General features: G+C 38.0%; 1 protein-coding gene across 1 annotated transcript in view; it reads right to left on the reverse strand.

The window, feature by feature from the left end:
• The window catches only part of Abca6 (ATP binding cassette subfamily A member 6), a 62,859-nt gene that overhangs the window by 33,612 nt on the left and 4,751 nt on the right, over window positions 1-24,496 (reverse strand). The window contains exons 5-17 of the mRNA XM_005350664.2: window positions 22,970-23,073; window positions 22,044-22,270; window positions 18,277-18,418; window positions 14,402-14,587; window positions 12,637-12,784; window positions 11,157-11,325; window positions 9,709-9,767; window positions 5,866-5,976; window positions 5,322-5,497; window positions 5,000-5,119; window positions 4,620-4,758; window positions 3,977-4,067; window positions 2,443-2,582 (exon numbers count right to left, since the gene is read on the reverse strand). Of these exons, the coding sequence (XP_005350721.1) occupies window positions 2,443-2,582; window positions 3,977-4,067; window positions 4,620-4,758; window positions 5,000-5,119; window positions 5,322-5,497; window positions 5,866-5,976; window positions 9,709-9,767; window positions 11,157-11,325; window positions 12,637-12,784; window positions 14,402-14,587; window positions 18,277-18,418; window positions 22,044-22,270; window positions 22,970-23,073 (1,812 nt within the window). The remainder of the gene's footprint in view (window positions 1-2,442; window positions 2,583-3,976; window positions 4,068-4,619; window positions 4,759-4,999; window positions 5,120-5,321; window positions 5,498-5,865; window positions 5,977-9,708; window positions 9,768-11,156; window positions 11,326-12,636; window positions 12,785-14,401; window positions 14,588-18,276; window positions 18,419-22,043; window positions 22,271-22,969; window positions 23,074-24,496) is intronic.

Raw genomic sequence — 24,496 nt, forward strand, 5'->3', positions numbered from 1 at the left:
AGGGTTTCTCTGTGGCTTTGGAGCCTGTCCTGGAACTAGCTCTGTAGACCAGGCTGGTCTCGAACTCACAGAGATCCGCCTGCCTCTGCCTCTGCCTCCCTAGTGCTGGGATTAAAGGCGTGCGCCACCATCGCCCGGCTCTTTTATTATTTTTAAATATAATATTTTCATTTATTCTCTGAAACTCCTTATTACCTGTGCATGCAATGTATTTCCACAGTCAGCCCCACTCTCCTGTCCAACCTCTCCTGGTTGCCCCATCCCCCACCCCACCACATCCCCTTTCTAATTTAGTCTTAAATTTGTCCTTTTTCCTTGTTACTCCCTCTCCCTTTCCTCATCTTTCTCCTTTTCTTGTGGTCTTTCGCAAAGACGTTGACTTGGTCTGTGGTAACAATTCAGAAGGAAAAGATTACTAATCGCATCTCATTTCCATATAACTACAAGTAGAAGTTTCAGTTCCTTCGTCCTCCTCCAGGACTTCTCCTTTGCTTTTTTGCCGAGTTCCAGTTTTAAGCAACCTTCTTGCTCCACCCTCACAAAAATCCAGTTCCTAATCCATACCGAATTTCCTCAGACTCATGCCTCACTTGGTCCCTTGATTTCGCATGTCCTGAGAATAGCTATATACTAGAACTCTCTTTTGTTAAATCAAATCGTGTTCCCAGGTTAAATTCTAAAACAGGGCACTAATGCTTTTGTCTCACAAATGCTGGGGTTAAAGATGTATGCCACCACTGCGTGGCTTGCATGCTAATATAAGGCAGCATCTTTAGTATAATTGACTTCCAAGATCAGAACATTAGTTAATCCTCTCTTTCTGTGGAATATATGGATGACAATATGAGCTTCTAGAAGATTCTGAAATCCTGCCTTTCTGCATGGGTTGGGTGACTGACCAATATCTTTACAGAGAGAAAACAGGTAAGGAATGATCGGGGGAGGGGGAGGGAAATGGGAGGCGGTGGCGGGGAGGAGGCAGAAATCCTTAATAAATAAATAAATTAAAAAAAATAAATATTAAAAAAAGTTAAACCTTCCTTTTTAATTATATAGAAAAGGGGAGATGATGTGGGATGTCCTTCTGTATATGTGTTGCATTTATTGATTGAAGAATAAAACTATTTCTTTCAAAACAAAAAAAAAACCATAGCAAAGAGTGTGTTTTCTAGCATATGTGCATAGCATTCAGGGGACCTGGAGTCCCATGTCCTGGAATGGACACAGACGCACCACTAGACTAGTTGAAGCCCGGATTGGTGTAAAGTGCCTGCTATGGCTGGGACATCAACATCAGAGTCTCTGACTAAGTGGTACCAGCATATAACTGCCTATCATCCTCTGACCAAGAAGGTGGGTCAGTTATACCTCAGGTGACCTTAGTCCAATGAAAGAACAACATAATATAGAAGGCCACTTCCATGATCCTTCAGGAACAAAGAGAACAGGTATATTTGCAAATAGGACTAAGATCTGAATTCCTAAGTGTTTGCCTTGTAAGACTAAATAATACAGAAATGTTTATTTAAATAAGACCTATAAAGATTTTTACTTAATAAACTAAATGCCTAAAGAAAGCTAGTCAAATAAAAGAAATTAAAATATTTCTTCATTTATAAAACAAAATATTTTAGCACCCATATCATAAACAGAGAGAGAGAGAGAGAGAGAGAGACAGAGAGAGAGAGAGAGAGAAAGAGAGAGAGAGTGTGTGTGTGTGTGTATGTCAAGATGACAGTATCTGACATGGTTTACTTTACATAGTTTGTGTTTTTTAGGGTTGCTTACCAAAAAGACATAGCTTGCTGCTGCTACCCAGCAGGCTGAAAGATCATGCTAAATAAGTAAGCTATGCTTTTCCTTACAAAATAAATACACATAAAGTAAAATAAAAATACTTGTGCAGATACCTTGATGTCACACCCTTAGTTCCACTGTACCCACCAGACATAGTAAGTCCACTTACTAAAAACATCTACCTGAAATGTGATGCCTTTTCTGACCTAAGATGTATGCCAAGTTCATTTTCAGAACAAGCCCAAAGGGTCAGGTAGTCAATACTCCTTGGTATATCCTTAACTCATGACGGATGGGAGAAACAAGTAAGTCGTTCCTCCACACCTGTCCAGTGTTGGTGTAAGGATGAGAACACCGACTCTCATTTTCCTCCAATGGTGCTACACTTCAATTGCCTGCCATAGTAACCCCGCTCTCTGATGCAAGTTTTCCTAGTTTTTTCCCCTTCTCTTTTGAATGTCTCTCTCCTCCCTGCTGGTACTTCCATGGACCAATTACCAAATAAATACAGTGCGCTCACATCTTCATCTCTAATTTTGTTGAATAATAAAGACTAAGACAAAACTTCAATCCATTAAATACAAAAATTGTAACAAAACTCAAAGTTTTTCTTTAATTTTACCCCATCTTAGTCACATATGTTACCTGGAAACTTGCTCGTCCTTCCCAGCGGCAAGACGTACTCAAGCTTCTCATGGGTTTTTGCTTTTAATTTAGCGTCAGGGATGTGATGATTGATGATGGCTGTTATCTGCTCTGAATCACATGTTTCATCCATAGACAAACTAATAGTTACAAAAAATGACAAACGGTTACATTTTTTGGACCGTTGCCACACAGAAAGTCCTTTGACTATTACTTTTCTTAGCTTTATGAAATAAGCGAAATGAGTAATAATCACAATAATCCGCCAAGTTGAAAATCTTGTCATTTAAACACAGACTCAGAACAACTGCAAATGCACAAGCACACGCTCAGACTGGGGTTGGTGGTACAGGGCTAGCAAAGCTGCCTTCCAATCATTCTCATTGTAGTTAATGTTACGTACATAGTATACAGATGAGCAGACAGCGGGGGTGATGCTACAGAAAAGATTCCACAGGGAAAGTAATCAGTGCGCCTGGCAGTGGACTATCAGAAATTAGTGTATTATCAAGACATCCCCGCTTTCCTTTTCTATGGGGATTTTGTCTTTCAGAATTTTTTTAGCCTACATTCAGTTTCTTTTTAGATGCAGCTGCCAGAATTCTTTGGAACCTTATTCACTCCCTACTCATACTCAATGTTTCTGAGAACATTGCCTTGGATTCCTAAGAAAGAATGAAAATACTGCAGTATAATGTGTATCCAATGAGGAAAATGGAGAATAAAAAGGTCAAAGGTTAGGCTGCACTGAACTGTAGTGATATTTCATTTGTGTTTTAATAAATAAAGCTTGCCTAAAGATCAGAAAGTAAAACAGCCCCACTGGTCAGCCTTACAGACAAGGCAGTGGTGACATACACCTTTAATCCCAGTAGCCACACTCGTTTGCCATAGAAACCAGGCAGTAGTGGTGCATATCTTTAGTCCAGCCCTAGAGAGGAATATAAAATAGGAGGAGACAGCTCTCACACACAGTCTCACTCTGAGATTCCTGGAGGCAGGATCGCCATTTTGAACTAAGGCAGAAGTAAGAGCCAGTGGCTGGCTGTTTTGCTTTCCTGGCCTTCAAGTTGAACCCCGATATCTGTCTCTGGGTTTTTATTAATCATGCCATACAGAACAGCAAACTGGAAAGTGATAAAGTATTCCCATAGTGAACATAAGGCTTTGCTTTACAATTTTACTGGAGTTAACATTAACACAGATTACAAAGAAGCCAAGAAATTAGACAAACTATTTACTAAACAGTTCTCAATCTTTTTGGTCAGGATAAAGCTTGAGACCTGTTCTCTCTCAGAGACCACTATTAGAACACATATGTTGGGCTGGAGAGATGTCTCATTGATCAGCAGATCTTGAGATTTCCAGAGGACCAGATTCCATTTCCAGCACCCAAGTCTGCTGGCTCACCACTGCCTACAACGCCAGCTCAAGGCAACCCAGTGTCTTCCTCTGGCCCTTCTCAAGCACTGCCACACGTGCCGCACAGACACAACTAAAATAATAAAATAGTCTTTTCTCCGAAATTCTTTACCTTAAGTGATATCCAAGACCCCACTTGCTCTTCAGAAACACAGAAGAACCTATGCATTTTAGACTCCCATTGGACATGATCGCTTTTCTGTCTGAATAAACGGAAACCATTGTGAAAGAATATTAGCAGTCCTTACTTTTCTCTCCAGCAAAGAAAGCGAAGAAATGAAAGCTCAGAATTCTGAAGAAATGCTCTATGAAAAATAACTATTCCTGCTGAACATTCAAAATTTTGAAACATCTTTAAAATTATGTACTTGGATCTCCCAGTGCTAATCCTTTTAACTTTCTTCCAGCACTTTCTAAACAGAAAAATAGTGACCATTCCAGGGTACAGGTGAGTACAGCCTTTATCTGGATGATAAGGGACAGGCAGTTATTTTTCACTTAAACATATATTAAAGATTTGGGAGATTAAGGAAACAGACCAATGATCTGAAAAATGTCACCATGAGTTTTCATTACTGGCTACAACGCAACAAATGGACAGCCAGGAGGAACTCCAGGACAGGACTGGATTCTGCTGTCCTCTAGACTGCTCTGGAGTTGTGGAAATGAGGATAGGGTTCTTGCCCTAGGAATAAACGGGACTTAGAAATTTCCCAAAGTTTTCAACATGACACTGAAATACAAGGATCCGTTACCAGCCAGGATGTCTGCCTCGTCCATGAACTGAGTGCTGAAGAGAATCACACGATTTGCCCTGCGTTCCTTCAGGAAACTCCACACTCGCTGCCTTGAGAAGGGATCGAGTCCAACCGTAGGTTCATCTAAGAGCAAAATCTACAGAGGGTAAAGATACTCAGAGTAAGACTCCTCCAAGTTAACTGTTTCCACATAATAACATGGAAAATAAGTAAAACACAACAAACAAATAAAATAGTGGCGTTTCATTATATAGGCAAACCCAACAGGTTCTTCTTGCCTGACACGCTACATTTAAAGCTCTGCCACCATTAGTGATAGAAGAGCACAGCTCTCACTTACTGAAAGCTCCTTTCTCCCTATGCATAATCTTACGTACTCGAGGGTCTCCCAATGTGGCAATCCCAAAGGTGAGCTTTCTTTTCTGTCCTTCACTTAAATGTTCAGCAAGGTTATCCTGAATACTTTGCATGTCCAATTCCAGTATAATTTGTTGTACCTATGTGAGAAACACACAAAGCTCAAAACACAAGATGATCCAAATTTTACAAATTTAACCATCCATTAAAGAAGGCAATCTTATGGGATTCCTTTGCTTCACTCCATTCATACATAGGTAGATAAGTGACTGAGAGAATTCTGTGGTTGTGAGTGAAGACAATGGATGGCTGGGAACTCAGGTAAGCAAGTACACAGTTTACCTCTTGTTTTACACGCTGGGGAAGAATTCCTTTTATTTTAGCAAAGAGGGTGAGGTTTTCCTTCACAGTGAGTGCACCGAATTGAACATTATGCTGAGGACAAACACCAGTTATCTTTCTGATTTCTTTCAGGTCTTGCATTTCAGAGAGATTTTTATTGTAGACTGTGACTAATCCTAGAAAGTAGATGTTAAAATATTTTAATGTTAAAAAGGTAATATATTTCATTTATATTTGGAGGTCTCATTCAATAAAATCGTGGCATAAGCTAATACATATATAAGATTACAACTACGTGAACAATTACTATTCTTACTGTAAGTACATGCTATGCAATACATTTTCTCAGAGACAACACACAGTGATACTAGTGATTCCCATGAAATCTGGGAAGTGAGTAGTGCATTGAAAATCATACAGTTCTAGAAAACAACTTTTGATAAAGATTATATCCATCAAGCCTTAAAATTTAAAATGACAAGCATATATCTACCCCTATTCTCTTATCAAATATCTTGTCTTTGAGGTATTGCTTTTTGTTTACCTGATGTTGGAACATATAATCCATTGAGAATATTTAGTAATGAAGATTTTCCTGCTCCACTGTGGCCCAGAATTGCTGTGATTTGACTTTCATATATATCAAAGAACAAGCCTGTTTTCAGTAAAAGATATTAACATTATCAATAACAGAGTATTAGGGCTAGTCCTACACACAGAACAAAACAACTGAATTTCATGATGAATTTATCAAAGCTTTATATAACACACTGAAGAACTATGGTAACTTCAATAATGCCACTGACACATTGACATCAGTAAAATACATACAATATGGTATGACCTTGGAATCCAGACTAGCAGAAGTCTGGAGTGGACCAAAACATTTACAAAATAAAAACTAATAAATTAGTTTTTAAATTAATACTTTTTAAAAGATGAGTCACTTTAAAAATGTTGCTTTGGATGTGGTGGAATATGCCTTTAATCCCAGCATTTAGAAGGCAGAGAAGAAAGGAAGATCTCTAAGGGTTTTAAGCCAACCAGGACTTCCGGGTGTACAGAGACATTGTCAAACCAAAGAAACACCATGGTGCTGCACAATGAAAAATATACATTAGCAACTCTATATTTGTGTTTTGTTTTTCTTTAAACAATTTGAGAAAACTTGGCTGGCCAGGAATATTGGCTGTTTTTAAATTTAAAAAAAAAAGTATATAATATGGGTCAATGAGGTGATCGGTGGGTGGGTAGAGGCTCACGGTGAGGAAGTCTGGCAACCTGAGTTTTATCTCCAGAACCCACGTAAAAATGGAGGAGAGAACCAATTCTAGATAATTACCCTCTCATCTCCACATTAATACTATGGTCCATGCGCCCTCCTCCATAAATGCATCACACGCATGTGTACACACACACTAATTAATTAGCTAGTTAAGAGATAAGTTAAATATAATGACATAATGATAATAGCATTTTCAAGGGCAAGAGGAACGTAGTGTTGGCTGCCCTGGAACTGATCCTAGTCATAGCAATAATTAAAACATAAAACTCAGTTTCCTCATCAGCAAAGTATGAGAAAAATAATTTGACCTTCATAAAATTAAATATAAGACTTTTCACATAAAGCTCTTAGCATAATTCATAATATACCTGAGTGCTTAATAGACTGTTTATTACTATCGCTGTTTTAAATATGTATAGATTATAAGCATGGGTTTTATAACTTTGGAGGTAAGTGATGAATCAGGAAGATACAATCTTAGAGGAAGAGATAATACTAAGCTAAGAAGTGTCCAGTTGTTACATAATGCAGACAGAGTAGGATGTAAGTCGGGCTTATGATCATCTATTTTAGCTTTGGAAGACTCGGTCTTTTGTGAAACACATGTCTTACTTTATTTCCTTATATATTTATTTTAGACAGGATCTCACTATGTAGCCCTGACTGGCCCAGATCTCTCAAGGAAGACCGCGCTGAGCTTCAACTCACAGAGATCCTTTGGCCTCTGCCTCCCAAATGCTGGGATTAAAACTGAGTGCTAACCAGATGAAACATCATTTGAACAAAACGGCAGCCTACAGAATGGGAAAATATTTTTACCACCCCACCATGAATAGAGGACTAATATCCAAAATCCATAAAGATCAGGTGTGGAGGAAGAAGGGAGCTGAGGTTAAGAGAGGGAATGTGGAGAAAGTCAGCTAGACTTGAGGGCCATTTTAGGGGTGGTATAGAAACCTACTGCAGTGGAAACTTCCTAAAATATATCAAGGTGATCCTAATGAAGTCTCCAAACAATGAGGGAGACAGAGTTCCAGCTGGCCACCTCTTGTTACTAAACAAAGCTTCCAGTAATAGGACTGGGTTACATCCAATTGAGTTGGGTCAAAAGGGTCCCATAGAAATCTCCAAACAACCAGAGCTGTTGCCAAGACTCTCAGTTGCTCTCCACAAACTGACAGCAAAGTCCTGTTGCTGAAGACAACACCAACACGACTCACTGAACATGGATAGGTCAAGCTAGTGCCTACATAAGAACCTTCATCTTTTTGGTCTAGTGTCTTCCGTACGGAAATGTACTCTATAGGCTACCAAAAGAGAAATATAAACAACAACCCAGACACAAAGTTTTTGATCTACAATTGGCTCTGCCTGTAAAATATGCTAGGGCCATGATGGCTCAAAGCTTGTGGGAGTTATCAACCAATATTCAATTTGACTTAAGACCCACTCCATGAGATGGAACCCATACCCAACACTGTTTGGGTGACTAGGTAGCCCAGAGACTTACAGTAAAAACCAAATAATACTGGTCTTAAAAAAGAAAAAGAAACAATAAAATGGCTCCCAATGATATTCTACTATACTCATAGATCAGAGAGCTTCTTTCTTCAGCAGATAGGAGCAAATACAGATAACCCACATCCAGACATTATGAAAAAACATTATGTAACCTTGCAACACACCACTCTAAATGGAATATCTCCATCAAATCTTTCCCCTCAAAGTTCAGGGAGCCCAAAAGAAGAGAGGAGATGGAAACAGTGTAAATCAGAGGGGGCAGAGGACACCAAAAACAAGGCCCTCTAAATCAACTAAGCAAAAACCATATGAACTCACAGAATTTGAGACAGCAAACATACAGTCAACATGGGTCAGGTCCTCTGCATATATATTATAGCTTTCAGTTTAATATTTTTGTTTTGTTGTTGTTTTCAAGACAGGATTTCTCTGTGTAGCTTTGGAGCCTGTCCTGGAACTAGCTCTTGTAGCCCAGGCTGGTGTCGAACTCACGGAGATCCACCTGCCTCTGTCTCCTGAGTGCTGGGATTAAAGGTGTGCGCCACCACCACCCTCAGTTTAATATTTTTATAGGTCTCTGAATATGTGAATGTGTGGGTCCCTGATTCTTGTGCCTTCCCTTAGGACTCTTTTCTTCTGTTAGTTTGCCTTGTCCAACTTCAGTGTGATGAGTTTTGTTTTATCTTACTATATTTTATTTTCCTACATTTTGTTGTCATCTCTCGGAAGGCTGTTCTTTTATAATGAGAGAGGAAAAGGGAGTAGATACAGATGGAAGGAAAATGGAGAGGATTTGGGAGGAAAGAAGGAAAATGGAGAGGATTTGGGAGGAAAGAAGGAAAACCATATTCAGTAGATACAGATGGAAGGAAAATGGAGAGGATTTGGGAGGAGAGAAGGAAAACCATATTCAGGATATGTTATGTAAGAAAAGAAAACTATTTTTGATAAAAGAAAAGAAGAAAGAAAATAAATGTGCCACCACACTCATCCTAAAAAAATTTTTTTAATAAGAGCAACTATACCTCCAAAATGTAGCTGTTATGTGATAACTTGTTTAATGATTATTATATAAAACTATATATGTTAGAATATTTAACATTATAATATGCTTAATCATAAAAATTAAAAACTGTCATAAGATACCAATTTGAAAAAAAAAGATACCAATTTGTTAGTTTAATTCATTGTTAAATGTTTCATTAGTCTTGTTTTGGTTGACTAATACATTATTAATTGAACTGTGCAAATTCTATGACTATCTAAAAATTTTATCAAATTCTAGTATTCTTCCCTGACTCTACAAATACAAAAATGTGTTTGAAAGCCATTGGAAAAGCAAAATAATACTATATTTTTCACAGTATGATCATAATCTTGTAAACTAATAAATTCATAAAACATCTGGAAGGATTTTATAATAAAGTCTTAATGATTGTTAATGTTCAGATGGCAGAGTTAGGCCACTTGGGTTCTTACTTCTTTTTCTTGTTTTATTAGTATAATTACATTTTCATTCTGAAAGCTTCCTGGGTTTTAGTATTAATAGTTAAGTCAAGTAAAGAATGAATATTTTTTTACCTTTCAAAGCCTCCACTTTTCCAGACTTCCCTTTATATTCTTTTTTAATATTTCTTATTCTGAAATAATAAAGAGGCACCTTATATTAGCCAATACACACAGGTAAAAATAGCACAGACAGATATCAGTGGATGTAAAAATTACTTTATAGCAAATAACATGTGATATAACTTGACTGCTCATAAACACAAAATTATTTTCAATTAGTTGTTTCATCTGAAATAGAAAATAAATGAGACTCTCTAGACTCAGTATCAGACTCATTTTGTCTCTGTCATTTGGCTTGAGTCTCATGTTTACATTTATACAACAAATACAGCAATGTGATTATTAAGGAGCAATAAATAAAAGTTAAAAGAGATTACGTCTCATCAGTAATTTTATTTAAGACCTCCTTAGTATAGTATGAGGTCCATTGGCCTTACATGTCCTTTAAAGCTGGCCTTTGCCAAGTTTCAAACCCAGGACATAGGCTGAGATGTTTATTTAACAGGTCAAAGCTGGATCTGCCTCAGGTTCTCCCAGAGTCCCTCAGTCCCTACCAGTTACAGGGTGTGGCTTGCATACCCTGCCCTCTACCCTGAACTCTCCAGCCCAGGGGTTGGGCTGCCCTTCCCCCAGAGGCTATTTCCTAAACAATCCAGACTTTTTGTTTACCTGCCCTTTTGGACCTTAGGCCACCTGGCTGCTGCACCTGGTTTCCATGTCTCTCTTCTCCTCTCCCAGCTCTCCCGACGGCCCAGCTCAGTCTGGTCAAGTCCACTCTGGACTCCGCCAGATGTCCCTGCCTCTGGCTATGCTCTTCCCACATACTGACAATAAATGTGCTTCTCCAGCAAACCTAGGAGCAGTCACGTCCTTTCCTTTCTATTTTCTTTCATTCAACCTTTAATATTCATTTTAATAAAGAAACTTCTGTTGTTTTCCAGATTTCAGAAGTGAAAGAATCCTTTGATTTTGGGGCAGGCATTCTTTTGTTTTTCTGGAAATGTTCAAACTTCTGGCCTTTTACCGCATAACATTTTCTTTCTCTGCCTTTTATACATCCAGTTTCTCTGCCTTAAAGGACATTCACTCAGGCATGGAGGCATTTGCCAGCAATTCTTTGATTTATAAATAGAGTGTGTGGCCAACCTGAGCTATAGGGAGATCCTGTCTCAAAAAAATAAAAGCAAAAGAACAAAAGTTTTAATATAAATCTAAAAGATAGAAGCAGGAGGTCAGATAAGATAAGACAAGGTTAGACCATAGGGAGGTAATTCAAGGGAATTCCCCTTTCAAGAAGCACGTGAGAGAAACTGCCGATTGCTGTGGGGTGTGAACGGTTCAAAATGACGTTGGTAAAGACAAGGTCTTCTTCCCCTTCGGTGTTTATCACACACCCGCGGATAGGTTGATTGACAGTTCTTTAGCCTTCTGCTCATTAGCACAGCTACCAATGTGTTTACCTGATGGCTTCTTTTCCTTGGTATTCAGGAGCCACAGGCTCAAAATAATCATCAGAAGGGAGCTCGGGGTCTATGCCTCTCTCAATGACCTGGTGGCTACCGGTCTTTTGTCGGAAACAAGATGACAAATTCAAGCAAAACAGTGGAGAATACCGGCGCTCTTCCCCATCTGATTAGTCAAGAACAAGATCAGATCAGCATAGTGAATAAAGAAGCCTTGCTCAAAAAAGATGAAATGTTTTGAAATTTCAAACACCATGCAAATTTTTTCCTTCTAACTTCCTACTCTTTAGAAGAAAACTGATAAACAATGAAAACTTAAAGTAACATTGCAAAAATTAATAGAATAGACCTTTCAACAGAATATAAATCAAATAATTTTTTAAAATGTAATCTCAAAGATATCAATGAGGAGAGGTAAAACAAAATGCTTTTGAAACACAATTATTAATAGGGCACATAAAAAATTACAGATATGTTTATAAACTTAAATAAGTTGACCATGCAAATATAATTGAACATGATACTGAAATCTGCAAATCCATATTTAGGTACATGAATGAAAATCAACACATGTAGAAATTATTTTTCCAAGATGAACACAATATTGTAAATTTTTTATTAATACAGGAGATATTTGATATAATTTGTTATTAAGAATCTTCATAAATAAGCCAGAAAAAATGGACCATGGGCATACAAATAAATACTCATAAATATGTACAACAACACATATTTATTATATGTATTATCAAAGGTATAATCAAAGCGGGGGAACTATTATAAATTAAAAATGCAAATAAAGTCATGTGCAGAAATGAATGTGAAGGAACTTTGGGATTATGTGAATTCTACGATTATTGGCAAGCTAAAGAAAAGTAAATGCACAACTTATATATATGCAAGTATAAACAAAACATGAAAATGCTGAGAATAAGGACTAACAAATACTTATTAGAAAATGTCTCTGCAGTGTAATGGCCCATTCCTAGACAAACCAAAGTAAGGATTGTTTTTAAAGTTTGCTTCTGAAGTGCTTTGTAATTTTTGATTTCCTTCCTTGCACATCCCTCACTGTCCTCAGACACAACTCCTCTAGTGCTCTGTCTTGTCCACCCGGACCCGTTGACCTCACCTAATGACCAGTCCACCTGCTCCAACTCTCATGGTCTGTTTTTACATTTTCAGGTTGTTCTGATACAAATTCTTACTAGCACTCTTTCAAAATACCTTGAAGGATAATTTAAAAAGCAACAAAACTTAATTAATATATAATTGTATTTAAAATTTAATTATATAATTATGTTATTGTTTTACCATTAGAATAATTTTGGATGAATATTATCTACTCTATAACTAAATTAATCAGATGAGATTAGACACTTATTCTTTCCTCTAAAGATATTTTAAGATTACCTTAAGAAAAGCTTTTCTATGTAATCAGTAACTGAAAACTCAGAGAAATTCCATTAATACTTACAGAGCAAGATTTTGTCAAAATACAATGCCAGAACCAAGTAGAAAAGCCCATCAAAAGCCAATATGGAAAATGTCACTAGTATTGCATATGATTCCCCTGAAGGGTCAGGAAATACTACACCATTCAAGTCATACTCCAGGAAAATAATCTAAGATTCAAACAAAAGTTAAAATAAATTCCTAAACTCATAAATAACATGGCACCAATAATTATTAGTTTGCAAGTTAACTTTTTAAAGAAATATTTTAATGAAGGCAGAGTAAATAATAATAAGCACTATTCAAGTAAACAAAGCTGCAAGACTGAGTCCACATTTGAAATAAAGCAATATAATTCTGCATGGACCAGAATGAGTGGGGGAGAGATAATGAGATGTCTCTATGAAACACAATATATAGTAGCAAAATGCTGAAAGTTTCCTTTGCTTCCATTTCTAGTCAGTGCTGTGCATGAGCTCCATAAATGCACAGTAAGTCTAGGGGCTCACAACCACCTGCAACTCCACCTCCAGGTGATCTGACGCCCTCTTCTGGGCCTGTGTGCCCTGCACATATCAGTACAAAATAAAAATAAACTTTTTTCTTAAATCTCTGTTCATCAAAGGAATCACTAAGAAAGGAGAAAAGCCAGCAATAGCTTGGGGAAAGGTCTGGTATACAGCATATGTAGGAAATTGTTATAAGTAATAAGAATACAAAGAAATCCGTGGAAATGGGAAAGAAAAGATCTGAATAGATAATTTTCAAAAGAAAAACACAAAAAGATATTGCATGAAAAGCAACTAATTTTATCAAAAGCATCCAGTTTTATCAAAAGTACAAAAACACAAATGAATGGGCACAATAATAAATCACATATTTGTTAGAATGGCTAAAATTTAACAATAACAAATGTTGGTGAAGACTGAGAAAAACTGGAATCTTCTAGCATCATTTTTGTTAAGTCAAATAAAGTAGCCATTTTAGAAAGTATTTCATGACAATCATGAGTTTTAAAGTTTGTATACACTAGTCCCAATATATGACTCCTACCTATACAGAAAACAGATTAAAGAATAATTGTAATAGCTTTACCAAAATCAAACCATGGAATTCTACTCTATTGTCAAGAAAAATATAGGTATACAATAAGATGGTACATAGCACTATACTGTAGTTAAATACAAGACCATGTGTGACACCCAATAACATAATACTGAGTAAATAACATTAATTTTTTAAAATATATTTTGTCTCTTACATAAATTTAAATATGGATTAAACAAATAATTTAATTTCACAAAAAATTAAATAAAGTGTCACTTACATAAATTTAAATACGGATCAAACAAATAATTAAATTTCAAACTCCAAACGTGGCTGGAAGTAAACAGCAAGAAAGTAATTTTCATAAAATGGATGCATGTTGAACGATGGTATATATAGAGATGTTTCACAATGAACACAGGATTCTATCCCTTTAAAAGTCCATAAGTACACTGATGGACTATATGAATTTTGTCGTACTATGTACTTACATATTTAAATATTTTCATAATTAATTCATAATTTACACAATAAAATGTTTTAAAACAGGTTTACACAGAAGTTTGAATGAACTAGCAGTTTTTATTTCAATTTTTATTTAATGGCAATTTTTTATGATGTAGAAAATTTAGCAGGAAAGTTACTCTGGTAAAAGCTCTTGGTTAAGGACAGAGGAGACTAGAAAGAGGTGTCGAGTGTTAATTCCACTCAAAGCAACAGCGATAACCTGTTTTTTTTACCTTAGCCATCCCAGAGGTGAAGGCAAAAGGGCTGCAAATGCTCAGAATCCATTCCAGAGAAGTGGGGAGTTGTTTGTTAAGTACAGTGAACCCCACACACCCCCAAAGGAGGGTAAAGAGAAATACAATCAGATTGGTGAGGATAGCTTTCTGAAACAAAACAGCCATCAGGAAGGCTACAGCTATCTGGAAGAGAAAAGACATTAGTGGTCGTGAGTCACAAAGCCTTTGAGGACCAGCTGCAAAGCCACGCTCATGGCTCATACAAGGTATTATCAAGGGGAAAGGGAGAGGAGTGTGAAGCTATACCAACTGTGCTCTGCCCTCTCTTAAAAAAATAAAATCCATACGTGTCCTACCCATTTGTGTGTCGTGAGTCTCAAAGCCTTTGAGGACCAGCTGCAAAGCCATGCTCATGGCTCATACAAGATATTATCAAGGGGAAAGGGAGAGGAGTGTGAAGCTATACCAACTGTGCTCTGCCCTCTGTTAAAAAAATAAAATCCATACGTGTCCTACCCATTTGTTAGGCATTTCTTTCTACAGAAGAGATAGGGAAAGTTGAATGATAATCCAAGAATTGGGCAGAAACACAATGTTGGGGAATTAAGCAAAGCTAAATTAGTGTACTGAGGAAAATTATCCATCTACACGACTTCTGTAGATATCATTCTAGAAGATGAGAAAATACAGAAAGTTCTGTGTAGAGAAGGATGGGGAGGGAGATGGGCAGGAGAAAAGGTGAGAAAATAAAGAAAAACTCAAGGGGCCGGGAAGGCTGCTATGTGGAAAATGTAAAGAATAAATCAAACAGCAGAGGATATCTGCCTCAATGGAAATGTTACCGCAAATCCCACTAATTTGTTTAATAATTTGTGTTAATAATTATAATAAGCACGATTCAAATCCTATGTGGCACTTTCTTTAAATCCTTGAGCATTTTAAGAGTTTAAAAAAAAAATTGAGCTCTTCTTTCTCAGTGTTCCCCTAAATCCAAAACTCCGGTCTCGTCCCCAGCTCTGCAACAGGACACATTTGGCAACTGTGGCTGCCTCCCGTGCACACACGCCAACTCGCATCTCCTGTCCATCCTGCAGATCTCCCTGTTCTAACCTTCTCCCACTCCTTGTTACTGTGTCCCAGATCCCAGCTCCAACAGGCACTGCCTGCTAACCCAAGGGCTGCTCCTACCAGGACAACAAGGAGACTGAAGGTGAACCCACTCCTTATCTGCTGCTCCTGAGATCCAATCCCCCTTGTCAGAAGGCTAAGATCAACAACACACATGACAGCTTATGCTCGCAAGGATGTGGACCAAGGGGAACACTCCATCATTGCTAGTGGGCCAGCAAACTTATACAATCACTATGGAACTCAATACAGTAGTTCCTCCAAAAATTAGGATTTGAGCTATCTCAAGACCTAGCTATCCCAACCGCTCTTAGACACTACCCAAGGGAAGCTCCCTCCTACCACGAGGACAATTGCTCAATTATGTTCATTGCAGCTTTATTCTTAATAGTCAGAAATTGGAAATAACCGAAATATTTTTTAACAGAAGTATAGATAAAGAAAATGTGTGTTTACTCAGCTGCAAAAAAAAAAAAAAAAAAAAAAAAAAAAAACCGAGATCATGAAACTTTCAAACAAATGGATGGAACTAGGAAAAAAAGCATCCTAGTGAGGTAACACAGACAAAAAGATAAGTACTGTATGTATTCATTTATAGGTGGTTATTAGCCATTAAGTAAATGATAACCAGGCTACAATCCATAGACCCAAAGAGGTGTGGGGGTATGCATGGATCTCCCTAGGAGGAGGAAATAGAGCAGATGTTATGTGCAGATTGGAGGCAAATGTGGACAGGAACTAGGGTATGAGGGAGGGTGGAGGCAGAGGCTGCAGACAGATGCCTGGAACTGTTGGGCATTTGAAGGATGGGAAACCTAGTACAGTTGGCACTTTCTGGAATTATATGAAGGTGATTCTAATGATGTTTCCTAGTAATGGGGGATATGAGTCTCAACTGGCCACTCTTGTAACCTGGCAAGACTTCCAGTGGTGGGACTGAATTGTTGGCTAAAGGGGGTCCCATGGAAGTACCCAAACAACCAGCTGGGGCTCAGACAAAGGGTTGCATTCTGCAAATTTACAAGAGGGCTCCATTGCTGAAAACAACACCCACACAACTCACTGAAAATGGAGAAATCAAGCTGCTGCCTACATGGAGCCTTCAGTCCTATGTTCTAGTCACTTTGGTGTGGGAAGGTACTCTGCAGGCTACCAAAAAAAGAAACACGGACACCAACCCAGCCACAAAACATTTGAACTACAATCTGTCCTGCCTAAAAAAATATGCTAGGGAAACGGTGGCAAAGAATTTGTGGTAGTAGCCAACCTACATCTGATTTGGCTTAAGGCCCACTCCACAAGACAGAACCCATATCCAACACTGCTTCGGTAACCAGCAATCAGAGACCAGGTAGCCCAAGGACCTAGTGCAAAAGAAAACATTATTGGTCTAAAAATATTCAATAAACTGACTCCTAATGATACTCTGCTATATTCATAGATCAGTGCCTTATCCAGTTATGATCTGAGAAGCTTCCTCCTGCAGCTGACTTTACTCACAGAAAGTCTAGATGAGAGGTCTCCATCAAATCCCTCTCCTCAGAGCTTAGGGAATCCCCTGGAAGAGGAGGCTGAAAAAGTGTAAGAGTCAGAGGGGATGAAAGACACCAGGAGAACAAGGCCCTCTAAATCAGCTAAGCAAGGTGCACATGAGTTCAGAGATTGAAGCAGCAAGTTGAGGGCCTACATGGGTTTGCACCAGGTCCTCTGCACGTACATGATAGTCTTTAGATTAGTATTTTATGGGAGTCCTGGGTGTGAGAATAAGTGTGTTTCTGACTCATGTGCCTGCTTTTGGGAGTCTTTTCCTCCTGTTGGGTTGCCATGTCCAGATTTGATATGATATTTTTTGCTTCATCTTATTATACTTTAATTTATAATGCTCAGCTGTTATCTCTTAGAAGCCAGTTATTTCCCAATGAGAGACAGAAAGGGGGTGGATCTAGAGGGGTGGGGTGGTGGGGGGAACTGGGAGAAGTAGAGGGAAGGGAAACTATAATCAGGATATATTGTATGAGAAAAGAATCTATTTTGATAAAAGAAAAAATAGAAGGAAGAAAATGTCCCTTGCTTGTGTCTAATTCATATTAGAGAGACACAAGGTGATGTACGTAGCACCTCAATGAAGCTTAAGACTTCCCAGAGGCCTTTTTTCCCTGATAGGAGAGCTACTCTAATGATCATAGTCAAACCAGTCCACAGACTAGCTGTATACCACCCTTCCCTCCTTCTACTCTTGCCCTCCCTTCTTCTTACTTTAACTCTGGGTATTGATGTAGTATCTTCACTTGCGTCTACTGAAGACGCAACATAAAGTTGAAAATTGACCTCCATGAGACCGATGTTGGTCACCATGATAAAATAAAAAGTAAACTTGAGCAGTAGGACTAGCTGCCTGGCAAGATATTTTTTATTCATTAAAGGCAATTAAAAGATTCACAGTTAAAATCCTGAAATACCTCAAATAAAAGATTTTATGAAAAAAACATTTCTTAGAAAAAAAGAGACCCAATTTACTTGGATTTACATTATTTTCAAATATCTATTGAAACTTTCTCAAGCAAACACATGTGTATCCATGTGCTCAGGCACATATACACACATAAACACACATACACACACACACACACACCACATCACACCAGACATGAAAAAGTGCCTTCCTAACCTCCTAGGAAATTAAAGTTTGCTACTCACAGCTACGATCTAATGTGTAAAAAGTGATAATAAACGTATGCACTTACCAAAGATAATCCATATAAGAAAAAGAGCGTAAATATGACAGGGAAACCAGTCATCACTATAATTTGGGCAGAAGTTATGATAACTGCAATGAATATGGAAGCAATGAAGATGAAGCCAACATAGATTAAGCCCCAGGACAGCCTAAACAAAGACAAAAGACATTTAAATTATTTAGCCTTTTAAGTAAATGTTTTTACATCTACAAAAGCATCTAAAGAACAACTCTGTTACTTTTGTATGTGTACTCTAGCTTAATAACTATGATATTGATAATATAGCTGAAGTTAATTGTGTATGCTCTTCTTTGTTATAACGCTCCATCTCCCCCCCCCCTTAGGTAATCTTTTGGCAAACATCCTGCTTATGAATCTGGTGTATTCTGATTGCCTTTATCACACAATAATGGGATGTCAAATATTATGGCATCAACCAATGGGAAAGAATGTCACAACCAAACAAGTGGCTATAAACCAAAGTATGGCCTTGCTGGTACCTGAAGGCTAGGCTTCCATATGCATCCATTGCACAAATACTATGAGCACTGTATAAACTCTATGGTTTATGCTGTGTAGATACATGTAACTTGCTTTTATCAATCAACATTATCTATTACATATAGAGCTTATTTATTTCACTGTATTAATATAGTCTAGCGTTCTTCTGATCTTAGATGTTTCCTATTTCTCTTTGCTATAATGGTGCCAAGAATTTTATTACATTCGTTCTTATGTAGATGTAGACGATTATCTCTAAAGTGAAATTACTAAATCAAAGTTTATGTCATCAGTTTTATTAGATATTGCCAAATAACCCTACCTGTAAAACTGGAAGGAGATATAACAGCTGATGGTCAGTCAAATGTCAATCAAATGCCTCTATGGGCATCAGGAGCTTGAGCATCTCTGCAGGCAACACTACCACTCATTAAAGAAAACTAAAAATGCACACCTCGGCTGATAATATCACATACTTCCTATTCCTATTATTTCTTTACTTAAATGGATGCAAGTGATGGCACACCTCTACACTTTTACATTATTTTGCTCTAGATGTGTTGGTGTTCACATTTTTTACTAAGTATTTGCTAAAGAACATCATCCACTACTAGAGCTGACTAGACTGTAAGAAGGCATATGGCCATGCTCCTCATTTACAAATAATAAGGCTGTGATCCCTAAGTTGATGGGTATGTGAAAAGTCACAATATAAGCAATTAGGAAGACACAAATGTAATTGCAGCCATTACTCTGCCCAGAGTTCTTTTCTTTGTTTAAAATTGAAAGATTAATAAGAATTCATCTCCTACAGAATGTAGCAAAATATGCATGTACTTTACAACAGTACACCCAAGTAAAAATACGTTAGCTGGATTTTACTGTTTATTTAGTTTGTAACCTCATGTCATTATAATGAATTGGCCCATGTTAGAAATATCAGCATTTTTGAAAAGTGTAACATATCCTGTGAATTGACTTCTTTCTTAATTTATTTTTATTGAGCTCTACATTTTTCTCTGCTCCCCTCCCTGCCTCTCCTCTTCCCTTCAACTCTCCCCCAAGGTCCCCATGCTCCCAATTTACTCAGGAGATCTTGTCTTTTTCTATTTCCCATGTAGATTAGATCTATGTATGTCTCTCTTAGGGTCCTCATTGTTGTCTAAGTTCTCTAGGATTGTGATTTGTGGGCTGATTTTCTTTGCTTTATGTTTAAAAACCACTTATGAGTGAGTACATGTGACACTTGTCTTTCTGGGTCTGGGTTACCTCACTCAAAATGATGTTTTCTAGCTCCATTCATTTGCCTGCAAAATTCAAGTTGTCATTTTTTTCTGCTGTGTAGTAATCCATTGTGTAAATGTACCACATTTTCCTTATCCATTCTTTGGTTGGGGGCATTTAGGTTGTTTCTCTAAATTTACTTCTTAAGTACAGTATGGGACTACTTTAAGTATGATCGAAAAACAACAGTATAGAAGAATTATGAAATAAAGACAATAAAATAATTACTTAAAAGGGGTATATGGGTGGAGTTAGAGAGGCAATAGTAATGAACTTATATAAACCTTACTTGCAAAGCAATACAAACATACTTTTAAAAACAATTATTACATTTTATATTTATTACATTAGTTGAAGTCATATTTATTTCCAATAGATGTGTGATACTTGGAAAAGATATTTCCAAAGCATTTTCTTTCTTAATTCTAAGGATATACATATCAATTCATCTCTCCAGATTTTAACTGATGTGCATACTTAGAATCATCCTGAAAAATGACATCATAATGTTTAGTCTCTCTTTGGTCTGACGTCATCAGCCTGACTGGCATCTCCCTAATATGAGATGACCTTGGGCATTCTGCCCCTGACTTGCCTTGGACTGAAAGGAGACCCCTTCTATAGAAGTCTACTGTCTCCTCTCCTCCCTCCTAACAGATTTGCATGACAGGATATACACTCACTCCTTTATGATTACCAGTGCTGCCATACAAAATTTCCTCACTTTTTAAAGACCTGGTTTCCTCCTTGTCTATGTCTTAATCCATATACGTTAGAACTAAGATTATCTTTGTTTGTAACTATATTCTACACAGAAAGAGAGATTCTAGACAATAATTTTACTTCAGGGAACCCATTACTAGATTGTTCGATCAATAATTATTCATCCAATCCATTTACTTTTACCATTCCACACCCATAGTTTCTGGTTTTTTGTAGAGGGTTTTATTTGTTTCTGTATGCTTTAAGTGGTGTTTGTTTGAGTTTTCATTAGGTTTGGTTTATCAAGAAGGACTTCAGTGCCTCTGTAGACATTACAGGTAAGCCAGAAAGAAACTCTACATCTTCCAGGATCCACCTACCCAGTGCTGAGATTATACACCTGCATGGCCATGCCCAACCAAGTGCTTTCTTGATTTGAGTATTATATAGCAAATTAACCTCTAAGAATCAATATCAAAACATGTCATGTTTCCTCTGAGCACATAATTTTTCTTTAGACCTGATAATATATATTTTGTCACTGATACCAAACTCTTCTAGGTTTTAGCGGAGTTGAGACGCTATTTTATTTTTATTTCTATCTGTTTAAACTCATCCACTGTTTTCCTAGGTCTTTATTTCTGTGGAAGTGGTTACTTTTATTATGTCACAAATACATAAAGAGATACATCCCTGTATACATATAAACATATACATCAATTTCAAAATGACTTGAAAGTGTTTGTGGGGTGAGGTAAGGTATGAACATTAATATGTAGCTCAAATGCTGTTATTAAGTCATTCCTAAACATCAGTCTATATTATGCCCTGGTCATAATACTCCACTTAATACAGCATTTACTTACTTCAAAACATCCCTAACTAGCCAAGGCCACGAGCACAACAGAACCTTTACAAGACTGTTGTCTTCACATAAGGAAGTGTGGTGATGTCCCCTCATAACTAGGCTTGGCTGGGCAGAACTGCCATTCTGCACTACTGAATCCCTGCTCTGACATTCGTCATCTACCGGACACTATATAGTTCATTTATCCTCATTCACAGACTCAACAATAGTGTCCCTATAGTAGAGGCTGCATAGGAAAAAGCCAGAACTAAGAGCATGTTCAATGAGTCACAGTTATTATCTTGCATGGAAGATTTAACAAAGATTAAACCTCGTAGTCAGAGCAAAAGAACAAGTAGCACCACATATCAAATTTAAACTGCTAAATTATAAAGCAAAAATAACACTTCCACTGGTCTATGATTTCTTTATGACTCACCAGAATGCCGAGTCTTGTAGACCCATCATTTTCATCAGTTCCTTAGACTTTTTCCTCTCATTGGTAACATTGCGTGATATAAAATATACAAATGAGGAGAAATAAAGCAAGCAGAATACAATAAAAAACTCATATTGAAAAGTATCTTTAGTAATGAAAGGTAATGTCTTCATGCTTATGGCATTAACGGACATCAACTTCTCCATCACAGAACGATTTGTTGTGATCTAGAGAGAGACAGAAGCAAACAGAATTTAAAGGGCATCAATCGACAAAACGGGCAAGTGTTGGAGACGGCACTCCTGTCGTTTTCCGAGCTTCATGCTGTGGTCTAGTAACACAGAGTGTCCCTGTGAGACAAGAGTGGGTGTGTTGTTTTGCGGGTTTCTGTGAACCATTTCGGAACTGGAAGTGTTAAACCAAGCGGTCCCTTCCTTGTCTAAAAATCTGGGTTTACATACTTGTTCGTTTGACTGTGCCCCTCCACACTGCATTTGGAAACTTCATCCTCGCCATGGGATGAGAGGTAGGATCTTTGGGGAAGTAAGTAAGCCATGGGGCCCCGCCCTCATGGTCGGATGTGTGACTCAGCAAAGGGTTGGCAAGTGTTTCTAATGTGCAATTTGCCCCTTTGCTCTCCTGCCGAGTGAGAACACAGCGCTCTTCTTCTCTTTGACCTTTCATCCCTTCTGCCATGTGAAAACTCCTAGACGGTGACAGAGGAGAAATGAGCTTTTGGAGGGCTAATCATATACAGGCCACACTTGAGCACTGTGAAGAATAACTATGCTCTTCATAAATAACTGAGCCTTGGGGGCTCAGTTATTGCAGGCCAAAGGAACTGTGACATTCATTTTTCATTAAAAATGTTGATGCCTCTGAAATGAATTATCGTAGCCACTAGAACTTTTCAGTGAAGCACTTACTTCTATGATAGCGGCATTGATGGCAGTTTGTAAAGGCACAAATCCTTTCTTCCAGTATCTGGACAATGAACAGGAAACGTCACCTCGCATATCCCAGCAATGAGCTGTAAGCACAAGGAAAAGCAGAACCATCACGATGGGAGAAACACGGATTGGGAACAAGGAACATAAACCTAAGAGAAAACGATTGAAACTCCAGAGTCAGAATTCTAACCTCACAGAGTGGTGCAAACCTGTAATCCTAGCAACCAGGAGGCTGAAGCAGAAGAATGGTGGATTTCTAGGCCAGCGTAGGCTATATGGTGTGATCCTCTCTCAAACCAAGCAAGCGAACAAACCAACAAAGGTGGTTCTGAGAAGGGGCAAATATGGTAAGATGAAGGGTATATGGTTTAGAAAAAAAAAGCAGCTTCTTCCTCACACACTACGAGACTAGCAAGAGAGCAATCACCAGCTTCCTGAGACACGACAAACAAGGTTTTAGGGTTTCTATATTAAAGCTACACACACACACAAACACACACACACACACACACACACACACACACACACACACACACACTTCTGTGTCTAATAGCTTGGAACTTCCCTGAAGTAGGATGTGTGTGCATGAGAAGAAACTTATCCCAAATAACCTGGACTCAATTATCATAGTAAGATGCAGATCTCCAGGTAGGAAGTGGAGGTGCCAGCGAGATACAGTGCTTGAAATCTCGTGACAAACTACTGCACAGACATGTGATGACTAAGACAAAGGACCACAGCCCTTTCTGGGGGAGAAACAGAAAACAAGGTGCACTACCTATACTCTGGTAGTCTCGGGAATTTTCTTCCCAACGTTTTCCCGTGGCCTCGCCTGTGCTGGAGCACAAGAATACGTTTCTTACTCTGTACTTGAGTGTCTCTAGATAACCCTTTTGCTGCTCAAGTGACAAGACCCACATGTCTATGACAATTTTACTTACAAAGGCCACTTCTCCCTTGGTCCTAATCTACTTAGAAAGTGATTTCATCCTAGAGGGGTCTCTGAGCCACCATAAATATCTAAAGTAACTCTATTGTGTTTATTATCTTATTCGTATATCCTTTTTAACCTCCAATCCCTGAAAAGAATGATTTTTTTTTAATTTTTTTTTTTGGTTTTTTGAGACAGGGTTTCTCTGTAGCTTTAGAGCCTGTCCTGGAACTTGCTCTGTAGACCAGGCTGGCCTCGAACTCACAGAGATCCACCTGTCTCTGTCTCTCAAGTACTGGGATTAAAGGCGTGCGCCACCACCACCCTGCAAAAGGATTCCTACAAACAAGCTCCATGGTTTCTATTTGCTGTGCTCTTCAGGAACTCAGTGAAGAATACACAGCCCGCACTCCACATTGACCAGTAGTAAAGAACTGATTCCAGAGGTTACGCCAATTTTATGTCAAGTGGCTTTTAACCCACAAGCCTACTTCCTTTTCAGTGTCTCCACTATCATCTAAGCGGCCATCAGGTTTTACTGCCTTCTCCCCGAACTTCTTGCAGCTTGAATC

Source organism: Microtus ochrogaster, chromosome 7, assembly GCF_000317375.1.
Source record: "Microtus ochrogaster isolate Prairie Vole_2 chromosome 7, MicOch1.0, whole genome shotgun sequence".
In the NCBI taxonomy this organism is placed as follows: Eukaryota; Metazoa; Chordata; class Mammalia; order Rodentia; family Cricetidae; genus Microtus; species Microtus ochrogaster.